This window comes from Chionomys nivalis, chromosome 8 (assembly GCF_950005125.1).
Source record: "Chionomys nivalis chromosome 8, mChiNiv1.1, whole genome shotgun sequence".
Classification (NCBI taxonomy): Eukaryota; Metazoa; Chordata; class Mammalia; order Rodentia; family Cricetidae; genus Chionomys; species Chionomys nivalis.
In genome coordinates, this window is record NC_080093.1 from 1,862,480 (window position 1) to 1,882,444 (window position 19,965).

Genomic DNA, 19,965 nt, shown 5'->3' on the forward strand with positions numbered 1-19,965 from the left:
CTGTCTCATCTTCCAGAGGGCCCTGGTTTGATTCTCCGCACCCACAACTGTCTGTCACTCTACTTCTGGAGGCTCTGACTCCCTCTTGGCAGCAGGCATGCACATGATATACAGAAAGACATGCAGGCAAAACATTGATAACCATTTTTTAAAGGGAAGAAGTAACAAATATTGAGCGCTTATTGTTTGTTTAGCCCTATGTTAAGTACTTTATGTATTAAAAAACTAAGTATGCTTTACGTACATTGTCTTTTAATTTTAAAAATAGTTCTTCCAGAAAAGTAAGTAATCCTATTTTTATTCTAAAATTTCCAGAGAGGGAAAGAGATTGGGAAAGCAAATTATTTAACTAGGGTCACGTTTGGTGGTAAAATCAATATGCGTGCAGTTATTGAATTGTAGTGCCCTTCTGCATATTAAATTTTACAGAAATGATAGGTACCTATATGCATCACTCTCCAAATTGTTTCGCTTTTAAATCCAAAGTCTTTCTTGAAAGTCTCTGTCTTGCTTACTATAATATAGAGATATCTGGCCAATTGTTTTACCTCATGATTACATGGTTCTGTTTGTTTAAAACATCGAACACCAGCTGCCTAGGAAACCTCTAACTTGAGCCTTACTTACTTGGCTTTTCCACTAGAGGGTGTAACAAATGTTTCTTTTTTTGTTATTGTTATTAAAATAGTAATGGAGTAATACATTGCTTCTCCTTGTGATTAAGAGAAAGGAGATATTTATTGCATATGACTGGTACAGTACCCTGCCTGTTCTGTCTTTTTCTGCAGGTTGTTCATTTTTGGATCCTATGACAGAGAAGCAAATGTTCATTGCACACTTGAGTTGAGCAGTGGTGTTTGGGAAGAAAAACAAAGGAGTTCTATTAAGACGGTAAAATGGGTAGCTTTACATTCGTGTAAGATTTATTCTGTGAGCATGCCTGTCTTAGTGCTTCCGTATTCTTAGATTTACTATTGCTCGTAAGCAGACAGTCACTGTTGTCTGGAACAGTGACCAGCAGCACCATCACTAGTGAAGTAGATCACCTGGAGCTGGATTGGGCAGACTGAACAAGAAGCAATCTGTTCAGCTTTCTTTGAAAAATGTTAGTGCTGTTTCAGGTAAAGAATCAGAGGTTGTAATTTGTGTATGTGTGTAGGTGTACATGTGAATTCACATGTAAGAAGCCAGAGCTCCATGGAATTCCTTAGATGCATCTATCTTTGTTTTTTTCAGACAAGGTCTCACACTGGCCTGAAGTTCACCAAGTAGGTTAGGTTGGCTGACCAGTGAGCTCAGAAATCCACCTATCTTTTCCTCTCTCGTGTTACCACGCCTGATTTAAAAAAAATTAAACAAAACAAAAACCAAACAAACATGGGTTCTTAGATGTCTACCTTAGAGTCCTCACGCTGCAGAGGCAAACACTTTACTGACTGAGCTACCGCCCCAGCCCCTAGAATGAATTAGATTTACTGAATGCCTCAGAAGGCTTGTGAGTTCACATTTATTAACTCAGCAGCATTTTATGAACAGTGTTGCTCTGTGCTGGGCACTGTTTCTAATGCTGGAGAAGCAGTGGAAGACGAGAAGAGGGACTGTTCCCGAGGGACTAGTGTCGGCTACAGTGTGAGACGGTAGAGGGCTGGGGTAGCGGAGGAGCTGTCAGTAAACCAGCAAAGTGAAGCTGGCTCTCGCCAGAGCTTGACGACTGCTCCAAGAAAACAGGATTTTGAAAATGATGCTCTTTAGATCTTACACCCTTAAATTTAAAAGTGGGTGGGATACAATATCCTTGGAAGGAATGGAATAATTTTGACCTGAGTGGGAAATAGAAATGGAATGAAGCTAGCAAAGGAGGTTGGGGTGCTGGATTGTGAGAAAGTTGTAAGAGTTGTTGAAGATTGTGAATGTGGTAGAATAGAAGACTACAAGTTCTGTGTGTGTGTGTGTGTGTGTGTGTGTGTGTGTGTGTAAGTGTAGGTGTAGGTGTAGGCCAGAGCTCGCTATAAATTATCTTTCTCTGTCACCCTCTACCTTACCCTGTTTTGAGACAGGGAATCTAACTGAACCTGGCGTTCATGTTTTGCTATACTAACAAGCCAGGCAACTAAGGGATCTGATTCTCACTGCCCCATCTTGCTCCCAGCTCCTACCCCCAGCACTGGGTTAACTTTGCCATGCCCAACATTTATTTAAGTTACTTTTGTCTTTTTAGACAGTCTCACTATGTCCCCCTGGCTGGCTTGGAACTCACTATATAGACAAGACTGACTTGAACTCGTAGAGATCTGCTTGCCTCTGCCTTCCAAGTACTGGGATTAAAGGGTGCACCCACCACTCCCAGCCGGCACAGCGCTTATGTGGTTGCTGGGAACCTAAATTCAAGTCCTCAGGCTTGCTCATCTCTCCAGCTCAAGGCAGGCAGATACAGATTCATATTCTCATTCTCTCTCTCTCTCTCTCTCTCTCTCTCTCTCTCTCTCTCTCTCTCTCTCCTATATGTGTCTGTCTCCCTCCCTCTCTTTCTGGTAATTATTCCTGCCCCAACTTTAAGTTTTCATTTTTAATAAATTTAAAGTAGCTTCTCCAAGGAATGAAATAACCAGTTTTAGAATTTGTGCTAAAATACATAACTGTATGAGAAAGCATTATTATTTTGTCTGGTTAAATTTTGACTTTGAGTTGCTCATAACTTGCCATTGCTGCTGGCATTTTCAATTTCCTTTATTTTATTTTCAAAGATATGAGATTAGACAGCTATAATATTTTGCAGCAAAGGTTAGTAAGACTTTTAATTTTGAATCATTATTTTAGGCCTTAGCATATGTCATAGGTAGTTTTCAAGAAAAAATTTTTGGTTACTAATTATACCAGGTACTGAAAATGTCAACAATAGTATCTGCAACCAATAAACTGAAGTTCTGTGTATTTAATAATTTTAAGAAGGCAAATTACTATTTTCCAAGGCAATATAAAACATTAGGAATAGACTTTGATACTTTATGACATATTAGAAATTTGAATATTAAATCTCACATCATTAAAAACAGATATGCTAAATCATTTAATGGTCTACCTATGTATAAATACAATTTTCAAGTTTAAGTATGTTTTTAATGTTGAAATTTATTCAGCAAATTTGATCATTAGTTGCAGTGAATATGCAGAATCGAAGGAAGGTCCCCACCTCCCTTGCCCTAGCACTGGGGATTCAACCCAGGGTGTCACAGATGCTGAGCTTACCTTCTACCCTCTAAGGTTTTATTTTGTGATAATATCTGTTTAAGGCTGGGCTTAAAGTTGTCCTCCTGCTTCAGCCTTCTGGAAGCTGGGATTACAAGTCTGCTCCACTTGTCTCTTCCAGAGTTTAATGTGCTTTTGAGGTTTTAGAGCTTTACAATACTGTAACCAAGGATTCTGGCCGTCATCCTTAGCATGAAGTCTTGTTTTCGTGATTGTATGATGTCTGATGTACTCCTAAGTATTCATTTTGCAAGAAAAATGATGAAGTCCAAGGCAGGTCATTGATAGGCATCAGCCAATGTGACATTATAGTTGGGTTTCTTTATTTTGTTTTGGGGTGTGTCAGGGGAGGAGAGAAGAAAGAGAGTGCATCCTTGAGTGAGCATAAGTGGTAGTCCAGGCATATATGTGCCACAGGGTACAGGACAGTTTGGGATGTCATACTACCCATCCCCCTCTCTCACCACTGCTGCATGTACTAGAGTAACTGCCTATGAGCTTCTGGGGGTTCTTCTGTCCCTGTCCCTCATCTCATGGGATTACAGGAGTCTGGTGCTACACCTGCTTTATGCAGGTTCTGGGGCAAACAAGTCCTCCTGCTTTTGCAACAAGTACTTTACCTGCATCTCCTCCTTAAATGCTTTTTTAGACACTATGTCCAGGGATTTTCATCTAACAGCACATTGGCAGAACTGAGTCATATAGTATGGGAAACCTATGCGTGCGTGTGTGCGAGAGAGAGAGAGAGAGAGAGAGAGAGAGAGAGAGAGAGAGAGAGAGAGAGAGAGAGAGAGAGAGAGAGGAGAGAGAGAGAGAGAATGTGTGCATGCAAGTGTTGGCAGAGACCAGAGGCTGACCTCTTGTTCTTCTAGGGATGTCCACCTTCATTTTTTCAAGTGGGATCTTTCACTGGCCTGGAACTCACTGAGTAGGCTAAACTGGTTGGTCATTGAGTAGTGAGCTCCAGGGAATCTACCTGTCTCTGCCTCTCCAGCACTGGGATTACAAGTATGTGCCAACACATCCACGTCTTCTTGTTTGTAGATGGAAATTTCTGTCCTGCCTGGTTCCACAGCCATTCAGTCCCAAATAAACGCAGAGGCGTGTAGTAATTATAAACTGTTTGGCCTATTTCTCAGGCTTATTACTAACTAGCTCTTACAACTTAACTCATAATTCTTTCATAATTCTTATCTATGTTTAGCCACGTGGCTTACTACCTTTTCTCAGTAAGGCATTCTCATCTTGCTTCCTCTACTTCTGGATGACAACTGCATCTCTGCCTTTTCTCTTCCCAGAATTCTTCTAGTCTGGTCACCCCGCTTATACTTCCTGCCTGGCTACTGGCCAATCAGCATTTTATTAAACCAATACGAGTGACAAATCTTTACAGTGCGCAAGAGCATTCTCCCACAGTGTTTTTTTCTTGCTTGCTTTTAATGTGGATATTGGGGTCAGATTCAGATTCTCTGTATATCATGGTAAGCACTTTTACCAACTGAAGAATAGAATTGTGAATGGTTTTTAGGTAGCTAGCCCACAAGAAAACAAACCTGTTTGACTGTTTGATGACTTTTTTAAAAAAAGTAAATAGAAATAGAGGGTGTGAGGAAGGCATTCAAGAAGTGAATGCTGCTAATGAGCTAGAAAAAGGCATATACCCAAAAGCATTGGGTTAACAGGGCTAGGCCTTTTGTAGAAGTTCACCAACCCCGTCTTCTCTAGCATTTGTAAGTCTTAGGCTGTTTTCATGGTACTCTGTTTCTTGTATGTTTCCTATCCTCTGCCAGCTGACTTCTTTTGTATGCTAATCTTGATGATGTTACTATTCCTGCCACAACGAACCCCGTGAAATAACTATGTAAAGATAAGTATATGGGGAGAAACTAGTGTTATCAATGGAAAGGATAGTGAGGTGAGTAGTTAATCCAGGTACTACTGGGTAGGGAACTCAGTCTGTGAAACTATGAAGAGAAATCTCATGCCACTGATAATTAATGCTGATAGAGAGTTAAGAAGTCTTTGGTGTCACTGCAAGCTACACACATGCTGATATACAAATATTAATATGTTTCTTATACTGTTTTGCGATTCAGTGAGTAAAAGTTCTGGAAGGAAAGAGAAGGCTGATTAATGATCTTTAAGATCTAATTGACAGAAATTATTGTGTCCCATTGCCTGATCAAATCCCTTGTGTGATTCCTTAAAGATAAGGACTAACTCCTTGATATTGCCAAGAAGGGGGTCTGTCTAGCCTGGTCCCTGTCTTCTTGCCCTCTCTTCTTCCTTCCATTCTCATCTTCAGTCATGCTAGCTTTCAGTCCCTCTTCCTGGCCTTATCCTGTGCAGTACATCTCTAATAATTGTGCACCCTTCCTAAATTTTGTGTCACATGCTAACCCAGCTTGTTTTTCCATACACATTTATAGTCTTCAGAATTCTGCTCATGCCAGCCAGGCCTTAGCTTGCTTGCGCTTGTTCAGATAAATTCCTGGACTTTTTTCCTGGTTCATTCCTGGAAAGGGCTGACCTCAGACAGCTGTTATTTCAAGTTTTCAATGTCAGTAGCTTTTAACTGTAGATGATGGATGTGAGATACTCCTGGAGAATGAGAGTGAACCAGAGAAACAAGGGTGTTCTTCCTCTAACCTTGAGCCTGTCTGGCAGCTGGGTTATCTTCTTTGGCCCATGCTTCTCACAGTACCACCATTCCAGGTTCTACTTGATGCTCAATCCCCAATATTACTTCTTACCTCTATCCTTCAGTCTCAGGTTGATAGTGACCTCTTTTGCTGGTATCTGAGTTTTATTCTGTTATCCTGTTTGGAGCTCAGTTCTTCTCTCATCATCATCAATCTCATCATCAATCTTTATAGATTGCCCTTGCTTTCCAGTATTTCAGAACTTTCCCTCTGTACCAGTGTCATCATGTCCTACTAGCACAAACCTGTTTGCTAAATACTTGTCACCGCTGGAGTGTTATAGTTATATTTGTATGATAATTTTCAGTAAGTGCCTTGATTGGTTTTGTTCTGGGAAGAGTAAATGTAGCTCTCTGGACAGGAACCTCCGAGTACCCTTAGCAGTTTTTCTTCCAAAACTTTAGGGTTTCCGGATGACTTTTAGTCATACTTTGATCTTTCTTCTTCCCTGAATATTTCCCATCTCTGTTAAGCAAATAAAAATCTTTAGGGTGAGGAATTCTACCAAATGAGATTTACTGCTCAATATTGCTTTTGTGAAGAGCTGTTTTTAACATGTGCAAATCTTACAAATGTAGTACCTGGTGATGTAATGTTTTCTTTCTGGCAGTATTAAAAGCATCAAAAGAACACCTCATGAGTGTATTCAGCATTGAAGAAATAAATAACTTGGCGTGATTTAACATTGAACTGTCTTCACTTCCTTTTTAGTTTTGGAGACTTTCAGAAGCCTTGTTGGATAATAATGAATAAAAATCTACATTTCCAGATCTGTCTACACACTATTGACAGTGCCTAAAGAGGATTTAAAAGGACTCTGAAAAACTGTAATTTTAAGTGAGAACATTTGAGCTGAGACAGACAGACTTCTGAATACATTAGGCCAGATGCCTAGGACTTGGCATTTTGGTGTGTTTACTTAAGACCACATGCCTGGCAGGTCGAATTTTGGTGTGCCTATTTAACCATTTGCCATTTGCAGTCTTAATCTTATCAAAAGGAAGAGAAAGATTAAAGCAAATAAAGCTTTTTTGAAAATGTCAGTCTTTTATGAAAACTTTGGTTTAGTTCAGCTTGATAACATTTGAGAATACAGTGGGGAGTTGCTGAAATTGTAACCATATGTAACATTTTATAATTGGCTTCTTACATAAGTTAAATGTCTTTCAGCTCTAATAAATAGTAAACCCTCCATAATATTTTCACTCTTAAAAAGTTGATCTTAGTTAAAAATAAGGGACAAAATTCTCTGTCTCAGCTTTCTACACTGATATGATTGTGAAATTTGGTCAAGGAGTAAGAATTTATGTGAAAATATTGTTTACTTAAGTCAAGCTAATCTAAGACACTAAAAATGAGGAGGAAATAACAATATTAGGTATAATTCATTTTATGATCCTTGTCAAGAGAAGTAGACCAGCATCCCTGTGTGCATCATATGTCACTATAGCAGCTCAGAGTATGTCAGAGTTTCAATGCAAAAGAACTGCGCTGCTACTAAGGGAAAGTCGTTTCTTTGGGGAAACTAGCAAATGTGTTAAAGAGGTGACAAATGAAAAACTTTCAAGAATAAAAGCTTTAGAGAGCGCCTGGGAAACATAGAGACTATGGAGGTTTTTAACAAAAGCGTTCGTCAGAGTCTCTAAGGGAGCCTAAGAGTGGGATTTGAGTCTTAACCAGGCCTCCTTTGGCAGCATAGCATGTCAGGTTCTAATCCGTCTCGGCTCATCTACAAGTACTTTATTATTTTGTAAATAAGACTGATAATGCTTCTCACAATCTCATGAGAGGCAGGTGCTTCTTTATCTGTGCCTGGCATAGTTCCTGGCATGAAGCAGGTCATCAGCAATATATTGGAGCTGAGTAGATTCAAGGATGTGATCAGGCAAGGGGAAGACCTGAAATAGAGGAGAATGGGCAGCTAAACTAGTTAGTGATTATGGAGATAAAAAATGGAATCAAAATGGCTTTGGATATCTCTGAGAATGGAAGAGTTTTAGGGAGGTAGCCATAAAGACGAGGAGGTAAACAGAAGAGAAAACAGCGGATATTCTGGACAACCTAGGTTTGAAGTGATAGTGACCAAACAAAGGGCAGTCCAGAGATGAAGTTTTCTTTTGATTTGATGTTTATTTTGTTTTTATATTTTCAGTGCTATTGTTTCAGCTTCCAGTGAACTTTCAAATTAAACATTTTGTTTGGACTTCATGCCCTCTTTTTAAGTCTCTTCTTTCATATAGGATAGGGGAAATGGTAGTTTCATAATATAGTGGTTTAAAACTAAAATTCATTTTGTATTTTAGCAGTGCTAGGGATCAAAACCCAGGGCCTTAAACATGCTAAGCAGTGATCTACATCCAGCGGTGATCTACATCCCCACCTCTAATTTATTTATTCGTTTGTTTGGTTTTTGAGACAGGGTTTCTCTGTGTAATTTTGGAGCCTGTCCTGGAACTCACTCTGTAGACCCGGCTGCCTTAAACTCATAGAGATCCGCCTGCCTCTGCCTCCTGAGTGCTGAGATAAAGGTGTGTGCCACCACTGCATGGCCTTTACTTTTATTTTTAAGGGCTGTTGAAAGGGCTTGGGAAATGGCTCAGTGGGTAAAATGTTTGCCATGTAAGCATGAAAAAACGGAGTTTGCTCTACAGCACTGTGTAAAAGCCAAGAATGGTGGTAGGAATCTGTAACGTCAGCAACAAGGACTTGGGGTGGCATGTTGACAGACAGATTCCTAGAGCTCATTGGCCATCCTGTCTCTGGACAGGTGACTGAGATCCCGGTGTCTTGGGAAGTAAGGTGAAGATGAAGAACAGCAGAAGACACCTGGTGCTGACCTCTGGCCTTCGCATACACAGACATGTACACAAACACATGACCTCTGGTCTGCACATATGCACACATGTACACAATGACACATGCAAAAAAATTGCTGTTGAGAAAACTAAAGAGGTAAAAGCATTACTTTTAGGTTCTATTTCTTAAGATGTTTTACTTCACAGTGAGCCAAGAACAACTCCGGAACTAACATGCTTTTCAAAGCACAGTAGCACCTTCCCACAAAATCTTTTTTTTTTTACCAGATGACTCTTTTTCTGAGTCATACACAGATGCTGGATGCAGAGCTGGGTCATGGGTGGTTCAGGAATGTATTAAAGGTACTGCCAGGGTTCATGCAATTAAGTGGTATCCACCTTACTAGCCACATGTACTAAGTCAGAGAGAAAATACTGCCCAGCTAGCAAACATCAGAGGCATTCTGCAAACCCCAGACAGTGGCCTGCAGCTGGCATTCTGTTTTACTGTTGATATAACAGTTCAACTTCAGCAGAAGTAAGAGACTAGGTTGCTCTGGGTCAGCTATGAATGACCTGGAACATGGATTCCATTACTCTGAATGATAGATTCCATCATGGAAGCAGTTACAGAAAACTTACAGTCACAAAACAAAAAAGAAAAGTCATAAGTTAGTGTACATACTATTTACATTGATAAGAAATATCAGGCAAGTGAATCACAACAAGTTGGGGACAAATTTCTTGTGTAGATTTCAGATGTTACAGTATACTTGGCATTTGGATTGATGGGGTGCTACTAAACTTAACTAAGACACATCCTGAGAAGCTTAAAACTGATAAACTAGGAGGATGTTAGGCCAGATATAGAAATTAAGACAGTTGGCGAAAAGGGGCTTGTAACATCCGTAGATTTTGATTATGGATCTGCAGCATTCCATCTCCCAATAATTATGTTCTAGTTAAGTCCAGGTCAAGCAAGCAATCTATAGGATATATACTGTAGATACAGCTTCTTCAGAGGACATTTCACACTGCTGTATCATCTCCACAGATGGCATCCAGTATGCCTGGGTTCAAATCCACATTCTTCCATTATAATTCTATGATGGTAAACCCTTTACTTCATCACTTCTAGAGAAGAGGAGTCACTTCTGCCCAAGTCCTTTGCCCCATACCTTCAACATCTTCCTGTAACAAGGTGAGGATGGCAAGAAAAAGACTCTCTTGGGCCTTGAGAGAAAGTGGTCTTTTTTTCTTTGTTTTTTAAGATAAGAAAACCAAGATGATAAAGAGATGACTCAGTGATTAAAAGTGTTAGCTGTTCTTGGAGAGAATCTGGATTCAGTTCTCAGCAGCTGGGACTATATAGTGGCTTAGAACTGTCCACAACTCTGCTTCCAGATTTCCAGTTACAAACTGGAGCCCTCTTCTGCTCTCCAAGGGCAACAGACGTGAACATAGTGCACATACATACACACAGTAAACTGTTCATAAAGTAAAATCTAGAGCCAAATGGTGACTCTAACATAAGCAGGTTTACTAAAAGAAGGAGGGTGGTTTATTTGAGAGAATGTCCTTGTTAGGGACTATTTAAGTAGCCTGTGCGTTACTGTCAAATAATTCAGGAAAAAAAATGTGCAAGAGAAAGGCAAATGTGATGAAACACTGGTCAGGAAATATGGCTCAGGATAAATAGGAAAAAGTTGTAACTTTTCTGTTATTCCTGAAATGATTTCAAGATAAAAAGTTTTTTTTTTTTTTTTTTAGAAAACCATATTAAAAAAATATCTTTCCCGAAGTCTCCCCACAGACGTTGTAGTATACGAATCACCTTCCACAAGTATACTGTTAATATGTAAAGGTGAAGGTTGATTTGGTGACTCAGATTTAGAGCTGTCTCTTGGACGGAAATTTCAAAGGACATGAGTATTCCATGCTGTTGTTTCCATAACAACCCCAGCCTTCACCTACTTTTCTTAGCATTTTATTTCACTAGAGTGGTTGCATAAAATTTAAATTTGCTTTAAGTCAAAGCATTAATAAGGCTTTAATCAAATTTAAAAAGAGGAAATCTTAAGTGTATTGATTATTTAGATGGAATTATTTTAGCAGCCTTTTGAACCTAAGCAGAAGACCATTTTTATTCCTTAGATCTCTTAGGTCATTTGTATTTATAGAAGGACATTTCTGTTCTCAGTGCATTTCTGTGTCTTTGTTGTGTCTTTGTGACTGAAGGATACTGCCCTAATTGACCGTTCAATTACTTTAGAAGCTAAGTTACCTGATGGCCAAACTGCCATTCTGTTTGGAGAAGCCTGTCCCCCCTCACACAAAGAAAGTCTTTCTGAGGAAAGATTATGTAGGTATCTGGCTTGTGTTTGACATATATGCCCAGTTTCATTGAATCACAACAACAGCCCAGTGTACTAAGATAGTGGCCCCTTCACTGTGACTTGGATATGATTTGTTTCTCCTAAAGGTTAATGTGTTAGAAATTTGACCCCAGTTTGGCAATATAGAAGATGCTAGCATCTTTAAGGAAGTGAACCCTTAGGGCACATCCTTGGGTGACAGAGTTGTCTCAATAAAATTAAAGTAACTCTCATAGGATACTTGATGCTCTCTAAAGAACAGTTACAAAGGAGCCCAGCTGAATTACTCTGGCTTCCTGTAAAAGGAAACTGTGCTTTCGTTTCCTGGCTGCCCAGACAGAAACTATGTTAATTACAACACTGTTTGGCCAGTGGCTTGGGCGTATTCCTAGTTAGCTCTTACATCTTAAATTAACCCATTCCTATTAATCTGTGTATTGCATTGAGGCTGTAGCTTACAGGTAATGTTCTGGCATCTTTCTCCCTTAGTGGCTACATGATGTCTCTTTGACTCTGCCTACTCTCTTTGTTTGGATTTCCTGCCTGGTTTTACTCTGCTAAGCTATTGGCCGAAACAACTTTATTCATTAACCAATAAAAGCAACACATATACAGAAGGACTCCCCACATCAGCTTTCTGCTCTGTTGTGTCCTCTTTCTTTTATACTGTTTCCATTGTAGTGAGTGAGACCACTTATGCAGTCCTCACAAGAGCTGACTGGTGCCATACCAGTGAACCTCCAGAACAGCTAAGTAAACCTCTTTTCTTCACAAATATTCTGCAGCAGGAATTTTTTGTTATGAAAAATATGAACTAATATAGTCTCTTTATAAATAAATCCCATAAGCCAGACGTGACAGTGCATGCATTTTAGTCCAGCACTGGAGGCAGAAGCAGGTGGATCCCTATGAGTTTGAGGCCATCTTGGTCTACACAGTGGATTCTAGGACAGCTAGGGCTACACAGTGAGAGCCTGTCTCAAAGAGGAGAGTGGAGAGGGCATAACAACAAAACAACACATTGCTTTCCAAATTTCATAAAACTAATACTTAGAGCCAGAATTCAACCCAGCTGAATACAAAACTATCCCAAGTAATATTTTAGTTGTCCTTCAGAATTTTTTTTCAATTTGCCATAACTATTAGGGCTTAGGGGAGTAAGCTCATTTTTGTGGGTTTTTAGCTATTCACTAATACCATTCTGGTAAGGAAAATGTTTACCTCTATAGTTCATGTGAGAAAATATAATTTGGAATTCAGTCTTATCCTATACAGATCTACCCATTTAAGCACCATGGCATTTGAGGGTGTGGAGATGGAGATGGGGAGAGATTATTGCATCATTGAGACAAGGACATAAAAATTTACTTCTGCAATTTCACCTTACAAAAATTTATGAATAGGTTAAACTGTAATGATAGATCTTTAAAACTATGGGCAATTTAATTCTGGGTATCAGGGGCTTAGACAGTTATCATTATTATATTAAATATTTATTTCCAAGATCTGAATTATAATTGACCGGTCGAGATTTCTAAAATTAGCGCTGACAAGATGGCTCTGTAACTAAAACCCGACAACCTAAGTTTGATCCCAGAACCTACATGGTGCAGAGAACCACCTCTTTCCACATGTGTACCTCCTTCACACATACAGTGAATAAATGCAATAAGAACATGTCTTTAAGATTTCTAAAGCTAGAACAACTTCTATATTGCATAAATTTAGCGATTTGCAAGGTAAACATTTATATAGTTGGCAGACAAATGTGTTAGAAATGTAACTGTTTCACGGAATACCAGTTGTCAGTTCAGTTTGCTCAGATTACAGAGCACAGATTGCAACCAGGCTGGGAACACTCTGTCTATCCAGATAGGAAGCAGCAGGCCTGCTGGAAGATCTAGATGGGTAGATTTTGTTTTGTTTTGTTTTGTTTTATCATCCACTGCCCTTAAAAGCCACAACCATAATTTGTGAATCTACTATCTCCATTGGTACAAGTCACAAAGAGAAACATATTCTTGTCCATGTTTGAAGCACGGTTAATAAAAGCTCAGGCTCAGAAATTGGGATTCAACCTGAAGATCCAAAAAGTAAAAACAGCCATCCACTGGCTCTTAACCTCGACCTCAGTCTGAAATGGTGATCCTGCCTCCAGTAATCTCAGAATGAGACCGTGTGTGAGAGAGCTGTCTGCCCCCATCTTATATTCCTTCCTAGGGCTGGGATTAAAGGCATGCACCACTGGGATTAAAAGTGTGTGTCACTGTGGCTACTGGGATTAAAAATATGTATTACCATAACCTGGTCTATAAGGCTGACCAATGGGACTGTTTTCCCATCTTCAAGCAGTCTTTATTCATTTAATACAATTGAAATGCCACTACACATGTTCATTTCCTACACCCCCAGTATACAGGTGTAAGATAAACAAGAAACGTGAGGAACAACTGTCTGTAACTCCAGTTTCAGGGGATCTGAAACCCTCATACCAATGTCCATGAAATAAAATTAAAAAAAAAAAAAAATTTTGATCTTGAAGGGTTTGACCTAAAATTTTCCAGATAAATTTCATGAATGTAACATACTAGTCAAAAGCAGAGGTGTAGTAGCCTCGTTTATTACTGTCCCCTCCCCCCCGCATCTGTCCTGATGCTTGGTTGGAACAGTGAGGAAACTAGGTTTTCATAGTTTTCTAAGAAAAGCAAAGGCAAATGTCCACAATCCAAAGGGATTTCGAGTGAGATGTTCTAGCGATGCTGACTGCCTTGCTGCCTTATTTGTAGTTTATCTTTTTCCTCCCTTTTCTGTGCTGTGTTGTGATAAGAGCGGCAGGGCTGCGTCCCCGGCACCCGGCCGCCCACATGGCTAGCTTATGCCCCGAAATAATTACACGGAAACTGTATTCTTTTAATCACTGCCTGGCCCATTAGTTCCAGCCTCTTATTGGCTAGCTCTTACATATTGATCTAACCCATTTCTAATATTCTGTGTAGCCCCACGAGGTAGCTTACCAGGGAAGATCTTAACCTGCGTCTGTCTGGAGTGGGAGAATCATGGCGACTCCCGACTCGGCTTCTTTCTCCCAGCATTCTGTCTGTTTACTCCACCCACCTAAGGGCTGGCCTATAAATGGGCCAAGGCAGTTTCTTTATTAAATGAAAGTAACTCCTCCATCAGTGCTGGAATTCACAAATTAGGTTAGGCTAGACAGCCAGCAAAACCCAGTAATCCTCTTGTCTCTACCTCCCTGGGACTGGAGTTACCAGCCACACCACCATGCCCCAGGTTTTTTTTCGGGGGGGGGAGGGGGATTTCTGGGGATTGAACTCAGGTCATCATCTTTACAAAGTGAACAGTATGATTGAACTCTCTTCCAGCCTCTTTAATATCTGTGTGTGTGTGTGTGTATGTATTTATATATAAATTATAATATGTAACTAAACATGTATGTTAACCACATTTAGATGTCTTTAAGGCATACACGCACATATAAATAAGAATCAGTCCTTAGAAATTTGGAATTTTCTAATTATTTTCATAGCAATAAAATAAAAACTTAGAATGTGTTTTTGTAGACTTTTTACTCTTTCTAACTTTATCTGGTTTAATCCAGTATAAATGGAGTAAATTAAAAACCTAGGGTTTGTCTGAAATAGCTCTGTGAGTTAGGTATCTTAAGATAAAATTGACATATTGGAAGCATTGTCCATCTAAAAGATCTTGCTACCTGCGTCTTGTTAAGTCCCTGTCTCCGGCCTCCATCTTTGGAGGCCCCGCCCCTGTGCCCGTCAAACCTTGACCCCTCCCCTGAGGAGGGCCAAGGTGGCCTGCCAAAACCAGGTGCGCTTCCCCTCAAGAGCGCAGGAATCCCATTAAAACATGGATATTCTTTAATTCGGCTTCTTGTGATTTGGCTTGATTGGGATTTTTGGCGTTGGCAGAGAGCTCATGTTGGAAAATATTCCTAACACATATGGCAGGTTTTCCCCTCCCTTTCCAAACCTCATATTCCCCCTTTCCTTTGTTATGTGACGCCCTCTAGTATAGTGTTGATGCAGTAATAGAAATGTTTTGTTAATCAGGCAGGAAACATCAATCCTCTCATCTTTGGGCTTTGTGTTGTTTATGGATTTTTTTGTAGTTTTTCATAATCAAGTTTAGGAAGTTCCCTTGTATTTCTAGCTGTCTGAGGGTTCTTATGAATGGGTGTTGGACTAAATGGGTTTTCTTTTGTATTTGTTAAAATATTTATGGCTGTAGTAAACTAATTGATTCCTGAGTAGTTATTAACCTCTAATTACTACAGTGAAGCTCATTTACATTTATTATTCTTCGTTATATTACTGAAATGTATTTAATTTTTCATCCATATTTGAATATTGCATGTTGTAATATGAGCGGCAGGGCTGCGTCCCCGGCACCCAGCCGCCCACATGGCTAGCTTATGCCCCGAAATAATTACACGGAAACTGTATTCTTTTAATCACTGCCTGGCCCATTAGTTCCAGCCTCTTATTGGCTAGCTCTTACATATTGATCTAACCCATTTCTAATATTCTGTGTAGTACCACGAGCTGGCTTACCAGGAAAGATCTTAACCTGCGTCTGTCTGGAGTGAGACAATCATGGCGACTCACTGACTCGGCTTCTTTCTCCCAGCATTCTCTTCTGTTTACTCCACCCACCTAAGGTTTGGCCTATAAATGGGCCAAGGCAGTTTCTTTATTAAATGAAAGTAACTCCTCCATCAATTGCAGACACTGCTGTATAGCTTTATTTTCTTGATTTTTCCTTATCTGTGTTTGGGATCAGTGTAACATTAACATTTGATTAGGTAAGCATGTTCATGAAGAACTACTAGTAGCTAAGTTTGTACACTGGTAGCCAGGAGTTCATGGCTTGCTGCCTCTACATGCTTTGAACCCAGCTTGTATTGCAAGAGACCCTGTCTAAAAAAATAAACAAATCTCTAATAGTTTGCAAAACCTATCAACACAAAAACTAAAGAACAGTTTCTAATAAGGTCCATCTTACCAATTAGGAAAAATGAATTTCTAACTAAGCAGAATTTATATATTAAAGCCCTAAAAACAGAGGTAGATACCCTTGGATATTAGCAGGAATTTTAGAATCATCCTTAAAAAGCATGACTGAGAGATGTTGTCTAAAGAATACTGCATCTCATTCACCAGATTAATAAAACATATCTGTACTCTCTTCCTTTACATCCTTATAGAAAATTCAGCAGTGTGTAGTTTAAGGAATAATGATAAGGAAGAAAGTCTGTGTACACTGTACACTGTCAGTACGTATGAAATGTTTTTCTTAATATCTCCTTTCTCCCTCCCTTTTTTTTTTTCTTTTTCTTTTTTCTCTTTTCTTTCTATGGCTTATCTGTGTAGCCCTGGCTATCTTGGAACTCATTATGTAGACCAGGCTGGCCTCAAACTCACAGAGATCTGCCTGCCTCTGCCTTCCAAGAGCTGTGATTATGTGTATGCCATCACACCCAGCTTTAAATTTCCTTAAAGATTTTATGTTATGATGTGTATGGGTGTTTTGCCTACACCTAGGTCTGTGTAACACATCTGTGCATTGTCTGTGGAAGACAGAAGGGGGCATCATGTCTCCTGGAACTGGAGTTACATACTATTGTGAGCCACCATAGGGTTCTCTGGGATAACACCCAGGGCTCTTTTAAGTGCTGAGCCTACTCTCCAGACCCTTAATATTTTTGATGCATTGTTGCTTGAAAATGAAAATAGAAGTCCAGTTCTATACCGTAAAAAGTAGAGTTCCAAAACCCATCTAATGACATAGATGATTCCCACTGAATTGAGAAAGTAAATATTCAGGATTATATTCACAGTATATGATTGTATTCACCATGTCTCAGTTTTGACACAATTCCCAATTTTGTATTGAAGTATAGGCAAATGCAAATTCTAACAGTAATTCTAGAGAGTGTGATTAGGAGCATTTTGTTGTTGTTGTTTATTCCAAATGTTTTACTATAAGTGTAATTACTTTAAAAAGACATACTGATTTCATTGTGTTATTTATTGACAATTTCATGAAAGTATATATTTTGATATTTGATGTATATGTTTTGTTCATATTCAATCAAAATTCTCTCTCCCACTTCCCCCAGGACCAGTGTCTCCCATATTTCCTTTCCTCTCCCACCTTCATATCTTCTTTTTTTGATATACTTTTATTCTTTGAGAATTTCATACATGTATACCAGGTATTTTGATCATGTTCTCTCTCCACTCCTTTCTCCAATTTTCTCAGACCCTCCTTGACACATCCTCTCTACCAACTTCATGTCCTCTTTTTTTTTTTTTTTTTTTTTTTTTTTTTTTTTTTTTGGTTTTTCAAGACAGGGTTTCTCTGTGGCTTTGGAGCCTGTCCTGGAACTAGCTCTTGTAGACCAGGCTGGTCTCGAACTCACAGAGATCCGCCTGTCTCTGCCTCCCGAGTGCTGGGATTAAAGGCGTGCACCACCACCGCCCGGCCCTCTTAATTTTTAATAACTCACTGAGTCCAATTACTGCTTATCATAAGTGCATGGGCAAACTACTAGTGATGGCCACACACTCAAAGAAAAATAAGTCTTTGCCTCCACAGCCAATAGCTCCTCACCCAGACCACCCCACAACATGTTCCTCTCACGTTCATTATCATCTTCTGTCCCACCTCCTCCCTTTAAAGGTAATCTACTTGGTCCAGCTGGTGTTGTTTGCATGCATATGGGTATGAGGCCATACACTGGAGCATAGGCAACTTTCAAGTTATCATAATCTGGAAGTGTGCTAATTTATACTGTTACAGTAATGGTGTCAACTCTCATTTATCTGTAAATACAGTCACCATGTTTCAAAAACTGTGACTGACTGCTATGTTCTCTTACTGTTATTTTAATGTTTTCTTTCTTTTTTTTTTAATCCTTTATCAAAGGTTGAATTAATAAAAGGGAATTTACAGAGTGTGGGACTTACACTTCGTCTTGTTCAGTCCACTGATGGGTATGCTGGGCATGTCATAATTGAAACCGTGGCCCCAAACTCACCTGCTGCAATTGCAGATCTTCAGCGAGGAGATCGGCTCATTGCAATTGGAGGTAATTACACACTGTGGAGTATGACGTGGTGTGCACAGAGAAACTACAAAAGAGGTCGGGGCTTTTCTCTCTTCCTTCTCCCTATATCTGAAACAAGCATTTGCTAGTTTTATAACAGAAAAGCATCATTATAAACAAAATTGTAAAATATACCTTAATGCACTTGTAAAATGTTTGCCAGATTAGTCCTAATCTCTAAGTCTTTAACATAATTTATCTTGAAACCACTTTACTAGAACTTGTCTAATTTGCTCTCCCTTCTCACCTTCTCCTCTGTGCTTATTATTGAATGTAAAATGAAGAGCAAGTTATCCCTTCCTGTACATCTGTCACCACTGTGACTCCAAAATGCTGATATTAGCAGCACTCACTTCTTGTTGTAGGACTAGAAAATTAGTAGGAGAGAGACTAATATTCCGTGCTGAAGAGGAAGGGTACATCCAGTACTGTTCTGAGGCTCAAATACCAGTGGTTTGTTAGTGTGCTGTTATTCAGAATCCACCCCAAATCTGTGGTAAATATGTAACCTGCATACTGCATACCTTCCTGTCAGCTGGATTGTTGTAAATAATAAAAATAAAAATCGAGGCAAGTATTTGCCTGAGAGTATATACCTAACAATAGAACTCGTCTGTGCACAGCAGCACAGAATAATCCAGGCCTTTTCAGACTTCATAGTACCTGGCCCACATATTGTAGGCTTTGAACACATAAAACTGGATATAATATTGTGTTCTTTCAGGCTAAGACAATAAAGTAGTGCAGGTCCCAGTAAAAAAAGTAGTTATTCTTGGTTATAGTAGAGAAACTCTGCTTTGATTCAAGTCCATCTTGACACTGAGATAATGAAAACAATTTAGTTACGTACCTGGAGGTCAGTGAAGTAAGCATTTTCCTGTGGAAATCCCTCTGATAATGGCATGCACAGTGCCCTTCATACCACAGTCACCAAGCACTAGTATTTAGAAGTCATTCTGATTCAGAAAACTTGGTGTAGGGTCTAAGAATCTGCATTTCTCTACTTTTTGATTATTTGGTTTGTGTTTTGCTTTTTTGTTTTGTTTGATTTTCAAGATGGGGTTTCTTTGTGGAGCCCTGGCTGCCCTGAGTGGCTGTCCTGGAACTTGCTCTGTACACCAGGCTGACCTTGGACTCAGAGAAACACCTTCTGCCTCCCAAATACTGGTGTAAAGGCGTGCACCACCACCACCTGCAGGTTGTTTTAGTGCTCCTGGCTCATGAACACTTAGGACATAGAATAGACTCATCCATTACATGGCTGTCTGTATAAATATGAAAAGTTTGTCTCCTTCAGCCAAAACCATGGTTCAATATAAATGGTTTTTGCATTAACACATATTCTGTTTTGAGCTTACCTACAGGTTTTATTTAATTATTTCTTTAACTTTTAAATGTGCCTTTTAAGTTCTGTTTTTAATTGCACAAGAAGCAAACACCTATTATCCAAAATAAAAAGTCCAAGACATATAAATACTTAGAAAGAAAAAGCAAAAATTACCTTTTTAAGATATCCAACATTCATAAAAGTACAAATTTTATTGATTGAAAAGTTGGGTATTATACACATTTGCTGCTAAAGTTTCAAACATAACAGAAAAAACTTTATTTTTTATTTAATGTGTATACATGTTTTATGTGCATGTATATCCATGCACCAGATGCATGTAGCATCTGCAGAAGCCAATAGGAGGAGTCACCTT

General features: G+C 39.3%; 1 protein-coding gene across 1 annotated transcript in view; it reads left to right on the forward strand.

Moving 5' to 3' along the window:
* Positions 1-19,965, forward strand: part of Pdzd8 (PDZ domain containing 8) — a 61,944-nt gene that overhangs the window by 32,774 nt on the left and 9,205 nt on the right. The window contains exons 3-4 of the mRNA XM_057777943.1: positions 789-891; positions 18,082-18,244. Coding sequence (XP_057633926.1) covers positions 789-891; positions 18,082-18,244 — 266 coding nt within the window. The remainder of the gene's footprint in view (positions 1-788; positions 892-18,081; positions 18,245-19,965) is intronic.